At 35.1% G+C, this 12,970-nt stretch overlaps 2 protein-coding genes across 4 annotated transcripts; one reads left to right on the plus strand and one right to left on the minus strand.

Annotated features, from left to right (window-relative positions):
• The first annotated feature begins 2,701 nt into the window (after positions 1-2,701).
• LOC115716784 (methyl-CpG-binding domain-containing protein 13) lies at positions 2,702-10,401 on the plus strand. 3 transcript variants are annotated; one of them, XM_061115604.1, is made up of 10 exons: positions 2,702-2,938; positions 3,696-3,839; positions 3,927-4,028; positions 4,796-5,221; positions 5,642-5,734; positions 5,912-6,046; positions 6,991-7,054; positions 7,188-9,058; positions 9,630-9,776; positions 9,853-10,401. In XM_061115604.1, the coding sequence occupies exons 1-9, from the start codon at positions 2,855-2,857 to the stop codon at positions 9,648-9,650; spliced, it is 2,940 nt and encodes a 979-aa protein (XP_060971587.1). In that variant the 5' UTR covers positions 2,702-2,854; the 3' UTR covers positions 9,651-9,776; positions 9,853-10,401. The 3 variants fall into 3 exon arrangements, with proteins under 3 accessions (XP_060971587.1, XP_060971588.1, XP_060971589.1); XM_061115605.1 differs by having other exon boundaries at positions 9,633-9,776; XM_061115606.1 differs by having other exon boundaries at positions 9,633-10,401.
• LOC115716785 (elicitor-responsive protein 3) lies at positions 9,416-11,289 on the minus strand. The gene is made up of 5 exons (XM_030645687.2): positions 10,976-11,289; positions 10,405-10,470; positions 10,085-10,214; positions 9,848-9,962; positions 9,416-9,756 (listed from the first exon to the last, which is right to left on the minus strand). The coding sequence occupies exons 1-5, from the start codon at positions 11,040-11,042 to the stop codon at positions 9,682-9,684; spliced, it is 453 nt and encodes a 150-aa protein (XP_030501547.1). The 5' UTR covers positions 11,043-11,289; the 3' UTR covers positions 9,416-9,681.
• Between the last annotated feature and the right edge of the window lie 1,681 nt (positions 11,290-12,970).

The following is a 12,970-nucleotide window of genomic DNA, read 5'->3' on the forward strand; positions in this document are numbered from 1 at the left end:
TTAATCAAAACCAATTATATGAGTCTTACAAGCAATATTATCTCAACTAGTGGGGGGGATCATGGGTCTATATAACCGAGCTTCCAATAAGCAGATCAAGAATTTATAACCTAAATTCACTGACTTATTAATTCTTCGTTGAATCCACGCATAGAACTTAGAATTTCACTCTCAGTATATAGAATGCTCTATATGGTCCACCATATAGACACATCATTAGTTATCCATTGTTATAATCCTAATTTGATCAATGATCCTCTATATGAATGATCTACACTGTAAAGGGATTAGATTACCGTTACACCCTACAATGTATTTTATCCTTAAAACACTTAACCCCGTATAAATGATATTTCAGCTTATGTGAAATAAGTACTCCACCATTTATTTTCGTTTGGTCAAGCTCGAAGGAGATCATCCTTTACTTACTATTCGCCAGATAGAAGCTATAGATTCCATGTTTATGTTAGCGCTCCCACTCAATTGCACTACCGTGTTCCCAAAATATACGTATCACCCTGACCTAAAAGTAGGCTTAACTAACAAATCAAAGAACACGAATAGCCTCTTGAGATTGAACCTAATCATAACAGGATTAAGATCATTTGATTTAGAATCAACCAGGCAATATTGACTTGAATAGATATTACGGTAAGTTTAATAGATCTATGTCAAAGTTCAATATCGCTCCCTTCCGATGCATACTCCATGCATCCATCCTGAGCTTTACTTTAACCAATGCTTTGGAAAGAACATAGCATTTCTCCAAATGCAAGTAAACTCTGTTGTAGATTATCATATTAGTAAAACCTTGTGTCTGATAAATCTAGAAAACTTTATTCACATAGTCATGTTTACTTTCCAAAGTGTTGACAACACAATAAACAGGATCAAGTATGTGAAAAGGGTTTCAGATGAATTTATAAATCAAATTGACAAACAATTGATAAGATGAACCAAAACATACACAAATGAATAAAAAGTACTTCTGTTTCTTTATTGATGTTGAATAAAATGGATTACATTGAAATGGAATTTTATTTAGGGCATAAAACCCAACATGCCAAACTCAGCACTACCTTGTTACAACACAATTTCAAACAAGCTAAAAATGATCATTTCATATTCACAAGACACCAATATGGTGTCTTCCTTACTCTCCTTATATATCTTGATGACATAATTGTAGTCACCAATGACATAACCACTCTAAAGCTGTTCATATCAACACTTGATTCCAAGTTTAAACTCAAAGATCTTGGCATCCTTCGCTTCTTCCTTGGCCTTGAAATAACTCGATGTTCAAAAGGAATCTCTGTTTCTCAAAGGCCATTCACATTACAACTTCTCAAAGAAGTTGGTTGCCTTGGTTCCGAACCGGTCTCCACTCCTATGGAACCTAATACTAAACTAAGTAACAATTCAGGGGACCTCCTCCAAAATCCAACTCAATGTAGGAGTCTCATTGACAAATTACTCTATCTCACAATAACACGGCCTGGCATAATGAATAAACTAAGCCAATATCTCCAAAATCCTCGACAACCTCACATGCTTGCTGCAACAAGAGTACTTCAATACTTAAAAAATTCACCAAAACAAAAACTCTGTTTTTATGCTTCCCCTCCACCTAAATTCCAGCTCCAAGCCTTTGCTGGCGCAAATTGGAGAGCCTGCGTCGACACAAGACAATCAATCTCAGGCTATTGTAGGCAAATCACTCATCTCATGGAAATCAAAGAAATAACCAATTGTCTCACAGTCTTCAGCTAAAGCAGAGTATCACGCCATTGCCAAGGCTACATGTGAACTCACATGGCTCACTTCCATTCTCCAAGAACTCAGCATCAACATCAATGTCCCTTCGATACTATTCTGCGACAACAATGCCACCATACATATATCAGAGAACTCAGTTTTTCATGAAAGAACAAAGCACGTCGAGATCGATTATCACATAGTTAGAGAGAAAATCACAAATGGTACCCTAAAGTTGAGTCACGTTTCATCTAAAGCCAACCTTGCAGACATCTTAATGAAACTTCTTTTTCTTGCTCCTTTCAATGAAATTCTGTCCAAAATAAGTGTAAAGAATCTCTACGCTCCATCATGAGAAGAGCTGTTAAGTTTGTTACAATTAGTTAATTCAGAATTAGTTAGGTATTTATTATACTTCAGCTGACTTTATATATATACCTCTATTAATCTAATTAATGAAAACATTTTCTCTTTTTCTTTCTAAGTTTTCTAATACAAACAAAGCTGGGTCGATATCATCACAAAACTCATCAACAAAATCCTCCTCAATCTCTAAGTATCATATAATGCAGAGAAATCATCCATAATAACACCAAAGGAACCATCGGGGAATAATGAAAGTCGTCGAAAAAAACACCCTGACTCTAGAGAACATTAATGGAAAGTCAATATATTTTTATAACTGTATTCGTAATTAAAAAGTAACTTAGTATTAATTTGTTCGTTGGGAAAGTAATTAAACAAATTACTGTACTGCAGTGGATGTGCATTAAATATTAATGGAGCTCCGAAAAGCACACATACCTAAATAATAATAACAATTAAGGTTTCAAAATTCAACAGTAAGCATGAATTTTTGAGTTAAAAAAGAATAAACATAAATTTTGATTTATAACAGTAGACTTATGGAACACGTGGCAAAAAAGTGGATTAGTTCTAGTTCTCCATTTCCTTCGTTTTCTTTTACTCGTCAGAAGAGAGACAACGAACGAAGACTAATGCTCTAACCCCCAAACCTAGAGAGAGAGAGAATTTGATCAGGGGATAGGTCTTAGATTCCGGTCATTTCTCGGCGCTGACCGGAATTTTCTCCGACATGGTTGCTAAAAAATCCTCGGAGAGGCTTCCCGCCGGGTGGAAAGTACAGTATAAAGTCCAGAAGGCTGGTCGAAAAGTCAAGGTATGTTTCTTCTTGTAGATTCTAGGGTTTCTAACGTTGTTGAGAGCTTCACAGTTTTGACTTACTAAGCTAAAATTATCCTGTTGTTTTTTGAACTGATCCTGGTCCCGGTGTTGGGATCAGGACCTCAATTTGAGCTCATTGAGTTTTGATGTTACTAAATTTAGGATTTGTTGAATTTCTTGATTAGAAGTAAATTTCTTTAGGTTTTTTCTTGCTTAGTTCAATTTTTTCGGCTGTGGAAAATGGAACGGGCTTCTTGTTTGTTGTGGTTGTATGAAGCTTCTTGTTTGTTGTGGTTGTATGAAGGGTTCTTACCGTGCGTTGGAGAAGAATTAGCTCTTCAATGCTGTGTAGCTCTGTAATGAATTGCATTTAGGCGATCTGATTGTGCATCTTTGGCTCGTATGGAAAAATTATCGATACAGTATTTCTTCTGATTTACAAAAGAATAGTTATGTTGTTTGTTAAATGCTGAATTAGCTTGGAATGTATGATGTAGTGTGATGATTTTACTTTCCTCTCTTGTTCTTTGTGAAGCTTATCTGTTAATTCTGGAAATGTCAAATCGAGAAATGTTATTATTACTATTGGAACAATGGGCAATGACGTTACATAAGTGTGAGGCCGTGCAAATGATATATATATTTATACATAAATATTGTTCAAATAAGAATGTAGAACACTTAAATGGAAATCTTGAAAATGGAAGTGTTGTACCAGAGCTAATGGTGTCATAATTTACTTGCCTTGATAGATCTATGCAAATAAGGAAACTGGGAAAGAATTCTTTTCCAAGGAAGATCTTTTAAACTATATTAAAGCGGAAGGTAATCATTCTAGTGACTCTCAATCTACTAATAGTCACATAACAAAGCATGCAGAAACAACTCCTTTGCAGGTGAGACATAATCATCTTCTTCACTTTTTTGTTACTCTTCATTTGCTTTATCTTTTCAATCAGTTGGTCACTGTTTCTCGTTAACAGCTTGCAAATGACAAAGATGAGCTTCCCAAATGGTTACCCAAGGATTGGAAAGTTGAGGTGAAAACTCGACAGAGTGGTTCTCTTGCTGGAAAAGAGTATAAGGTAAACTATATTTGTTCGACATTCTTTGAATGTATGTATCATGGTTCCTACCCTTTCATACTTACTACCATTTCTTTGGACATTGCAAAGTTGCCATTGTTGTGTCCTTGTTTCAAATGCAGATTTACATCAACAATGTACCTTAAAGTCGTTAAACCGAATTAAATCTTTCAAATTTAATTTTTCAAGAAACACTATAATTAGTGTTCACAGTGTTTCCTAGCAGTCATATTAAACAGAAGTCTTGTGTAATTGTAAATTCGATGATAAACCTGATCAACATTTTTTTTCAAAGCAACCTGAACAACATTTGGTTATTCATAAGTTAGAGAGAAGTTATAGAATGATTGTTTTTTAAACATTGTATTAGAAATTGTGGCTTCTACTAGGTAGATATCTTTGTCTTTATATTTATATTGCTGTTTGTCAAATCTTTTAACTAGCTCTATATTCTAATTTCTAAACGTGTTTCATTTAAAGTTCTATATATCTATGGCTGTCTATACTCTGTACCAAATTTTGTTGTTGGGGCTCAAAATTCCTTATGTACTATTAAGAAAGAATTTGATTGTGGTCATAGACATACCTAGTGGTTTCACACTTCTCCTCACAACGAGGAGGTCCCAAGTTCGAATTAAGAAAGAATTTGATCCAATTATGATGAACTGTTGAGCTGATAAGAGTTTATGATCTTTTGTGTTAAATGTGAGTTTTGCTTCCTGTGATAACACATCCTTTGATTTCATAGTTGACTTATTTTATTGCAGTGTTATATTGACCCATTAAGCAATTGCAAATATTATTCCAAGCCCGAAGTTCTTCGATATCTCAAAACGGTAGGGGGCAAGACCAATAAACAAGGAGAAGCTAAAACAGTTAAGGGTAATAGATGCGTATCCAAAGAGGTCACCTGTTCAGTAAAGAATAATAGTTGTGTAAAGGATGATAGTTGTGTAACAAAAGATGCCAAAACAGTAAAGGAAAATACATTTGTATCCAAAAATACGAAACCAGTAAAGGATGATACATGCGTATCCAAAAATACCAAAGCAGTAAAGGATAATATATGTTTATCCGAAAACACCAAAGCAGTAAAGGACAATAGCTGTGCATCCAAAGATGTCAAACCAGTAAAAGGCAATAGCTGCATATCAGAAAAGAAGACTGGAACCAGCATGCACTCTGCAGACAAAGTTTGTATCTCTTACTATTTTGATGCTACTTTTCCCTCCCTCTTTATTTCTTTTTAGGAAATATTCTTTAATAGTTTGTCCTGGTGAAAAAAAAAAGATTTTCGTTGAACTCAAAATAATTCATAATATGCTTATAAATAAATGTCAAATTATTAGTCTAAGATGGATAATGAATAGTAATTTGAACATAATATAGTGACACTTGCATGTATTAAGTTCAAAGTATGGTACTACTAAATTAATACATTTGGAGGCCAAATATAACTTAAGCTGAGATGTCTTCATATATTGTAATTCAAACTGACATAGAAATTCGCATCCATATGTGAAGTGGCTTGTCTTGAAATAATGTTGTAGCATTCTGCAAGTATCATTTTTGTGTTGCTAAGACACAGCCCTGATGATATAAGTACAATTTAGGTTGTGGAGAATTGTGAAGCGGATGGTTTACCACCAGGATGGACAAAAGAGCTAAGACCACGAAAGAATTCAAAATCAATAAAAAATGATCCGGTAGGTTTTCATCTTTTATTTTTATTTGGTAGAATTGATCTAGAGCTCAGCCCCTTCCCTCACCTCGTCTCTTCCTCTATATGCACACACAAATACCGTATAGATTTTTTTTTGAAATTATGTTGAAATCAGTTAGCTTTGTTTAATGAGTGCTGTACTGATAGACTAAATTTTCAGTATTATATGGATCCGGTTAAAGGATATATATTTCGCTCCAAGAAGGCGGCCTGGCACTACATAAAAACTGGAGAGATTAGTAGACATGTAATTAAACCAAAGGATTCTGAAGAGTCAATGAAGGATGAAATCGCAGTAAGTGTTGACACATTCCTGCTTCATGATTGCGTTGTTTATTTTGTTAAATTTTTTCTCAATGTTAATAAAATGAACTTGCATATGGTTTTTTTAATGGTCTCAACAATATGGTTTTTTAAATGGTCTCAAGAATATGATACAAGTTTCGGTATATGTTAAGAGCATTATAACCTAGGGAGGTAAGAGAGTTTGATATGTGACTCAGGTATGTAATCAACAATATGTGAGTTTCATACCTATACTATATATATAGGTCAAAACATTAGTCATTATTTTTGTGAGTTTGCTAAAAGGTGAGAGTATTGAAAACATTGAAGATTCTACGAGTTTCTGAAGTGTTTATGTGCGTAAAAAGGAACGCTATAATTATAAATAATTTCATATTTCCTTAACTACGTGTAAGTAATCACTGAATACGTTGTATGGTTAATGTCTTTAATTAGCAGTATCGAAGCATGTATTTTGTTTGTCAGCTACTGGTATCAATTAATTTTCACTGTTTTTATCTTTCAAAAAAGGAACTTCTTTGTGTTAATATAAAGAAGAGTACAAAAACAGAAGATCCGAAATGATCTTTGAAATAGCCTGAAACACAGATATTGATATTAACTTTAACTCATTGATAGAGCAAACCCATTTATTAAGGGAATATTGTCTTACTAATACTTTTATTGCTTTGTTTGTTTGGGGATTTATATTTACTCACACGCACACGGCCCTTGCAAGAATGAGGAGTTGGTGTCTAAACTTCCCTTATTGATGAAAATTATTAACCTACCAAATCACCGTAAATGTGTATATTTTTATGTGGCAATCTCTTAAATACTAACATTTTCTTTTTATTATAATTATACAAATAGATCCCTTTTGACATGTATCATCATATAGAACAAAAAATTAATATTGTTTGACCTTGAAAATACATCTTTCTGTCCATTTAGCCATCATCTGCAGCTAAAAGGCAAAAAATGGATCATCCAGCAAGCAGGCAACAACTCTTTTCAGGTGAGATCACAGCCATTATAATTGCTTCTCAAAACTTATGAGCAATATCAAGAGGCTACTCCAATCTCAGGTTGCCAATGGCAAGCAGTTATTCTGAACTCATCTGTTCCTTTTGGGGAAATCACTGCTGCAGGTAAGATGGATTCTGAGACGAGCAATTTAGAAATGCCAAAAACAAGAGGGTCAAAGATATCAAGTGCCAAGCGGGTGTCCCCTGAAACTGAGGCCAACGTCACAATTTCTGCCAGGGATGAGACTATCCAGGAAAAGCCTCAGTTAGATAATACAACTCAAGAGCTTGTTGATACCGAGGAAAAAGGTGATCCAAAAAAGCCTTCAACAATAAAAGCTGAAAGGTCCAAGAGACGTGGAGACCAAAATTCACCACTTTCTGATGCTGGAGCATCTAAGAGAACTCGAGGAGCAAAAGACACTGCCAAAGATACTCTTTTCTCAACAAATTCACCTGATATCCTGAAAGAAAAGGCTTTTCTTGGGACAGTGGAATTGAGCAGTGTCAAGGAAGCTAATGTTACTTCTAGAAATTCTAAAAGCAAGAAAGTGCATAACTTGCCTGCTCGGTCTTCAAAAAGGCTTGCGGGAGCTGAACCTGAGAAGGTGTTGAACTTGGAATCGGGTGAACGAGCTCTTAAAATTGAAATTATGAAAAGCAGAAAGACTGAAGTCATTCAAGATGCAGGTTTGACTACTGATGTTTTGGCAGATGGATCATCAGCGAAGCTTGAGACAAGTCCAGGAACAAAGTTCATAGGCCATGCTTTTTCTAACACAAATGATTCATTACTCAGAGATTCTTCAAAGAAGAGCTCAAAACCCCTTAAAGATCAGGTGACTCCAGAGAAGTTGCCTGTAAATCTGGAAACTGATCATCTGAATGACAGTTCAGAACCACAGCTTAGTCTTCTGTTTGGCTCAGACCCCTGTCTGGACTTCGCGTTCAAGACTCTCTTAGGTGAATTACCCCTGGATGATTCTCCTCTAGAGGAACCTATTTTGAGTCCCGAAGATGATTCAATACAACATGTCTCGCGTGAGAGTGTTAATAAAAAAAGCAGTACTGAAATAGTTCGCACAAGCAGAAATAAACCCAAGAACAAGAAAGAGCGTCCGTTGCCTCATAGATCATCAAAGCGACTTGCTGGGGCTGAACCTGAGTTTGTGGTTAAGTCTGTGTCCGTTGAACAAGCTCCCCAAAATTCTAGTAGAAAGCGTAAAGATAAAAGCACTAGCTCATCCGCAAATGTGCTGCATGAAGCAAATCAGCTGCTTGGGGCTGAGCCAGAAACAAATCAGCTGCTTGGGTCTGGGCCAGAAACATATCAGCTTGTTGGTGCTGAGCCAGACACAAATAAGCTTGGTGCTGAGCCAAGAGCTAAGTCAGAAACAAAGCTTCTTGGGGCTGTGCCAGAAACAAATCAGCTGCTTGGGGCTGAGCCAGAAACAAATCAGCATGGGGCTGTGCCAGAAACAAATGTTCATACTCAGTTACCTAGTAAAGACACTTCATTGCAGGCAGAGCCATTGAATAAAACATTTAACTCTTTCAAGGATTCTGAGGCACCTCAGGAGCAACAACAGATGCACGAGACTCAAAAGGCAGAACCCGAGAGGCCAGAATCAGATGTTTCATTTTCATTCGCAGATTATTGGTCCGACCCTTGCCTAGATTTTGCATTTAAGACTCTGACCGGTGTAATACCAATAGAAGAAAGTTTTGCACAGGGTGATTTTCGGGCGCAAGTTGATATTTCTCAGAACCAAAGGAGTAGTGGTTCCACACTGCCAGATTTTGGTTCACCTAGCTTGTTTCAAACTGACATATCATCCCAGTTTGCTACACCAGAAAAGTCTATGTTAGGTCCGCCGTCTGCAGTGACTTCTACAGTAATGTCCAATGGAAATGTGAACTTTCCTAGTTGCAACGGTATTCATTCCCAACAACAGTGCTTGGAAGGCAATAATAACAAGGATTTGCACCAAAAGGTAAAGTCTTAAAAAACTGGCTGCTACTTTTTGAAATGTAGTAACACGTGTCTAGGTACGACACTTTGTTGTAAAAGTTGTTCCCTGTTACTCTTGTGTTGTTGTAGTGGTCCCAACAAAACATAACAAACTCAAAAATAGCCCTCACTGCTGTAAACTTGTCATGTTTCGTTCCACTTTATTGGGATATGATTTGCTCATATGGATTATTGTTTCACCTAAAATTCCAAGGTCTTAAACATATTGATTTTGACTCTTACTGTATAATGGTTAATGCAGTTCAAATTACCATAATATGATTATTATTATTTATTTTCCAATTTAGATATTATTTCAGTATTGTAAACTGGTATATGATTTAACTAAAATTGTGATGCAACTAATCGGCATATAGATGAAATGTTGGGCTTAATTCATTTGGTTGTCTCCATCCAAACCAAACCTCAAATCAAAAGAAAGAATGCAGAAAACATCCAAAACCAAACCAAGCCAATGTTTATACAACTACATATTCCAAAACACTTTTTATTTCCATCACAAGAACTCAAATCTGGTATCTTAAAATCCACAGCAGATCATGGATACTCAGTAGCAAGACTCAGATCATTGACACTCAGATTCATTCAGTAGGAGTAGGAAGACTCTTTCCATCCCCCCACACTCTCTTCTTCAGCACCGGAGTTACGTTCACGGCGTTCCTAAAGATGACAAACAAACAGTTAGTTCCCTCTGCTTTTCTAATTTCAGATACAACATTTAAGTAACAAATGATACTAGATTCAAATGTACCTCAGGAATGAAATTGAGGCCAACTCTGATCTCTCCACGATATTCTTGGTCCTTTACTACGTTATATACAGTTGGTGGAATGCTTCCTTCCGTAAACAGAGCGTCTAGTGAGATACTGCAACAACTAAACATATGTAAGTGAAAAGGGTTTGCGGGAATCCAAATGAAGCAATACAGGTAATTGAAAAGCCCCCATTTCTACTACAAGTGTTTGATATATTAGATGACAGTACTTACGTTGCTTCTCCAACGAAATCATCCTGGGAAATGTTGTCACTGTCCATTATTTTCAAGGTGAGTTCTGAAACGCCCTCAGAGTTCACACTGAACACAAAATTTTCATTCCATTCTGGCTCAGTCCCTTTCCCTGCACCAAAATATTTGTACAAAACCAAGTTTTATTTATCAGCTCTATAATACATTATCGTTCATATCTAATATCTATGGATTATAATGACTATGCATATGTACACCTATACTTTATTAAATACATATGTACAATAATAAAGCTCATATTTTTCTCTTTATCAAGAAAAAAGTTGAAACGTTTTACTCACCAGATGCAACACTGCTTTTCTGCTCTTGAGTTCGGCAAGTAAGGATGACATAAGGATCCATGTCAGCTGCCCCCCAAAAAGAACAAATATTTATATTATATAATAAACCTTATGGGTTAGAAAACAATCCAAAAATTTCTTATGAATTAAAGGTGGCCATAGCTTTTTCTTTTTACCAAACTATCATATTTATAAACCGATTTGAATATAATAGCATATCCTAATTCCACAAGAGAAATCCATATATCGAAATGCAAATGTAGTATAACTTTTCTATGAATCCAGATTGTAATTTTAACAAATGTCAAATTTCCATTGATGCATTTCATAATAATGCTTTTGCACAGATCATATAAGAAATTATCGATCACCATGAACAAATTGTTATTGTGATAAATTCCGATCACACATAATACCCTGAATTGACCCGTTTCTTAGGCCATATTTTCTTGTGGTTTCTCAGCCACCAAACAGAGCAGATCTCAAACAATATACGACAAAAAAAAAACCCAAATCGAAAAATGATCAAAACAATAAATGAAAAATGTGAAAGTGACAGGGAAGAACTTACAAAGAAAATCTGTATCCTCAAGACCTTTAGCACCAACAAGAAGAACTTCAAGGGTTCCTTGAGCCATTTGCTTGTTTGGATTCTCCGAAGAAAATAATGAAAAATTAGAGATTAAGGTAGAGAAAGAATTATAGATCTAAAAGAAACTAGGAAAGAATTGACACTTTTTCGGGTAGTAAGAAAAAAACGGAGATGTCCGAGAATATAATAATGTAATTAATTATAATCATGGTTGAGGGGCCCATAACTAAACCGGTTCGGACCAAACCGGGTTTTCCGTTACTTTCTCCATATTTTCTTATTAAAAATTACAAAGTCAAATTTTATCAAAAAACGAAAGAAGAAAAAACGTAGTCAAAATAAAATGGACTCGGCAGTTGTACTAGATCACACGCCGCACGTGTTATTATTGTTTTTTTTTTTGCTAGTCTATTATTATTGTTTTTTTGGTTGATGATCTTTTAGAATATTATTAAATTAAAATATATAAGATTTAATATTTTTTTTTTTAAAAAAAATAATTCTAGGACTTAACATTTAATTGGTTTCATGAGGCAAAGTTTGATGTGAACTAGCATTGAAGAAAGCTTATGAGACTAAAAGATAGTTTTTCCAAAGTAAAGATAATTTAAGCCAACAACAATGGAAAATTTCAAATAAACAAAGCATATCATTTTTTAGTTGACAATGGTAATTGGGTCTCCTTTGAGAATGCTTGTTGCTCCAAAGCATCGTTTCATCATTTGACAGGTAGTTCATTCAAACTTTTTTACTGATAATAATCTTATCACGAAGAATATGTTTGTTAAATTTACTAGGTGTCCAATGTGTTAGATGAATTTGGAAAGCCATAAATATTTATTCTTTATTTGTCCTTTCTCTTGGAAAGTGATGCAAAATAGTACTAGGTGGCCAGGTTGCCACCTTTGGCCTAACAAGTTTGAAGACTTAGTCCATTAGATGAAAATTAAGAAGCCAAGTTACAAATTATGTTCTTTATGCTACCTTGGCTGGGCAATATATGAAATTTGGATGAAAAGAAATTTTATGCATTTTTGAGAAGAGATGTTTAGATCCACAATGTATAGGTAATATTGTCAAAGGATGTAACGCACTGTCTCACAACGACGCCACATATGGGCTTTTACAAATTAATTTATAATTAATCCATCAGCTCAATAAAATTGCAGCTTAATTAAAATTTTTTGGATTAAACTAAAAATATAACTTTTATACAAAATACTGTTGAGTACAAGGACCCACTATTTATAAACTTTTACAACTAGTTTCAAAACCGATATTACAAAATAGAGTCACATTCCAAAACATAATCAAAAGGTGGATCCTATCTATCGGAAGTGAGACACCGCGGTTAATATGTACATTGATGAGAGACCTCTGACTCATGGCTAATATACTTTTTTCTTTCCTTTACCTGCACCACGAAGCTATTGGAATTTATTTTACCAGGATCTTAGATCTACTCACAAGTATGTTGATTAACACCCTAAATATGAACTTTCTAAAACGATAAAATAAACACATATAAAGTTTAAGAAACCTTACATTGGGTGCAGCGGAATATAATGACTCCTTTCGTTCAGATATCTAGCCCTTGATTCCTTTCTGTAGCAGAGCATTATCAATATCTGAACCTGGATCTCTTTCTCTGAATCTTTGATGCTGAAACCTCCTTCGCTGATGATCTTTCTTCACGATCTTCCTCACTATGATTGAGGTATCACTTGCTGTGTGTGGGCACTACTCATACACTAAGGATTTCGAAATTCAAGAAAGAAAAGAAGAGAGGGAGTGGTCAGCCAGATAGGGAGATAGAAGGCTCAGGTTTTTCTCTGAAGGAAAAATAGAAAATTTAAGTGTTAATTTCCTGAAGCCTTCACTATCTATTTATAGCATTCCACTAGGGTTAGGTTTGAATTATTTGGCATTAAAATAATGAAAAAATCAGTTTAAATTTCCTACAAAAGTGGCTGG

Source organism: Cannabis sativa, chromosome 5, assembly GCF_029168945.1.
Source record: "Cannabis sativa cultivar Pink pepper isolate KNU-18-1 chromosome 5, ASM2916894v1, whole genome shotgun sequence".
Classification (NCBI taxonomy): Eukaryota; Viridiplantae; Streptophyta; class Magnoliopsida; order Rosales; family Cannabaceae; genus Cannabis; species Cannabis sativa.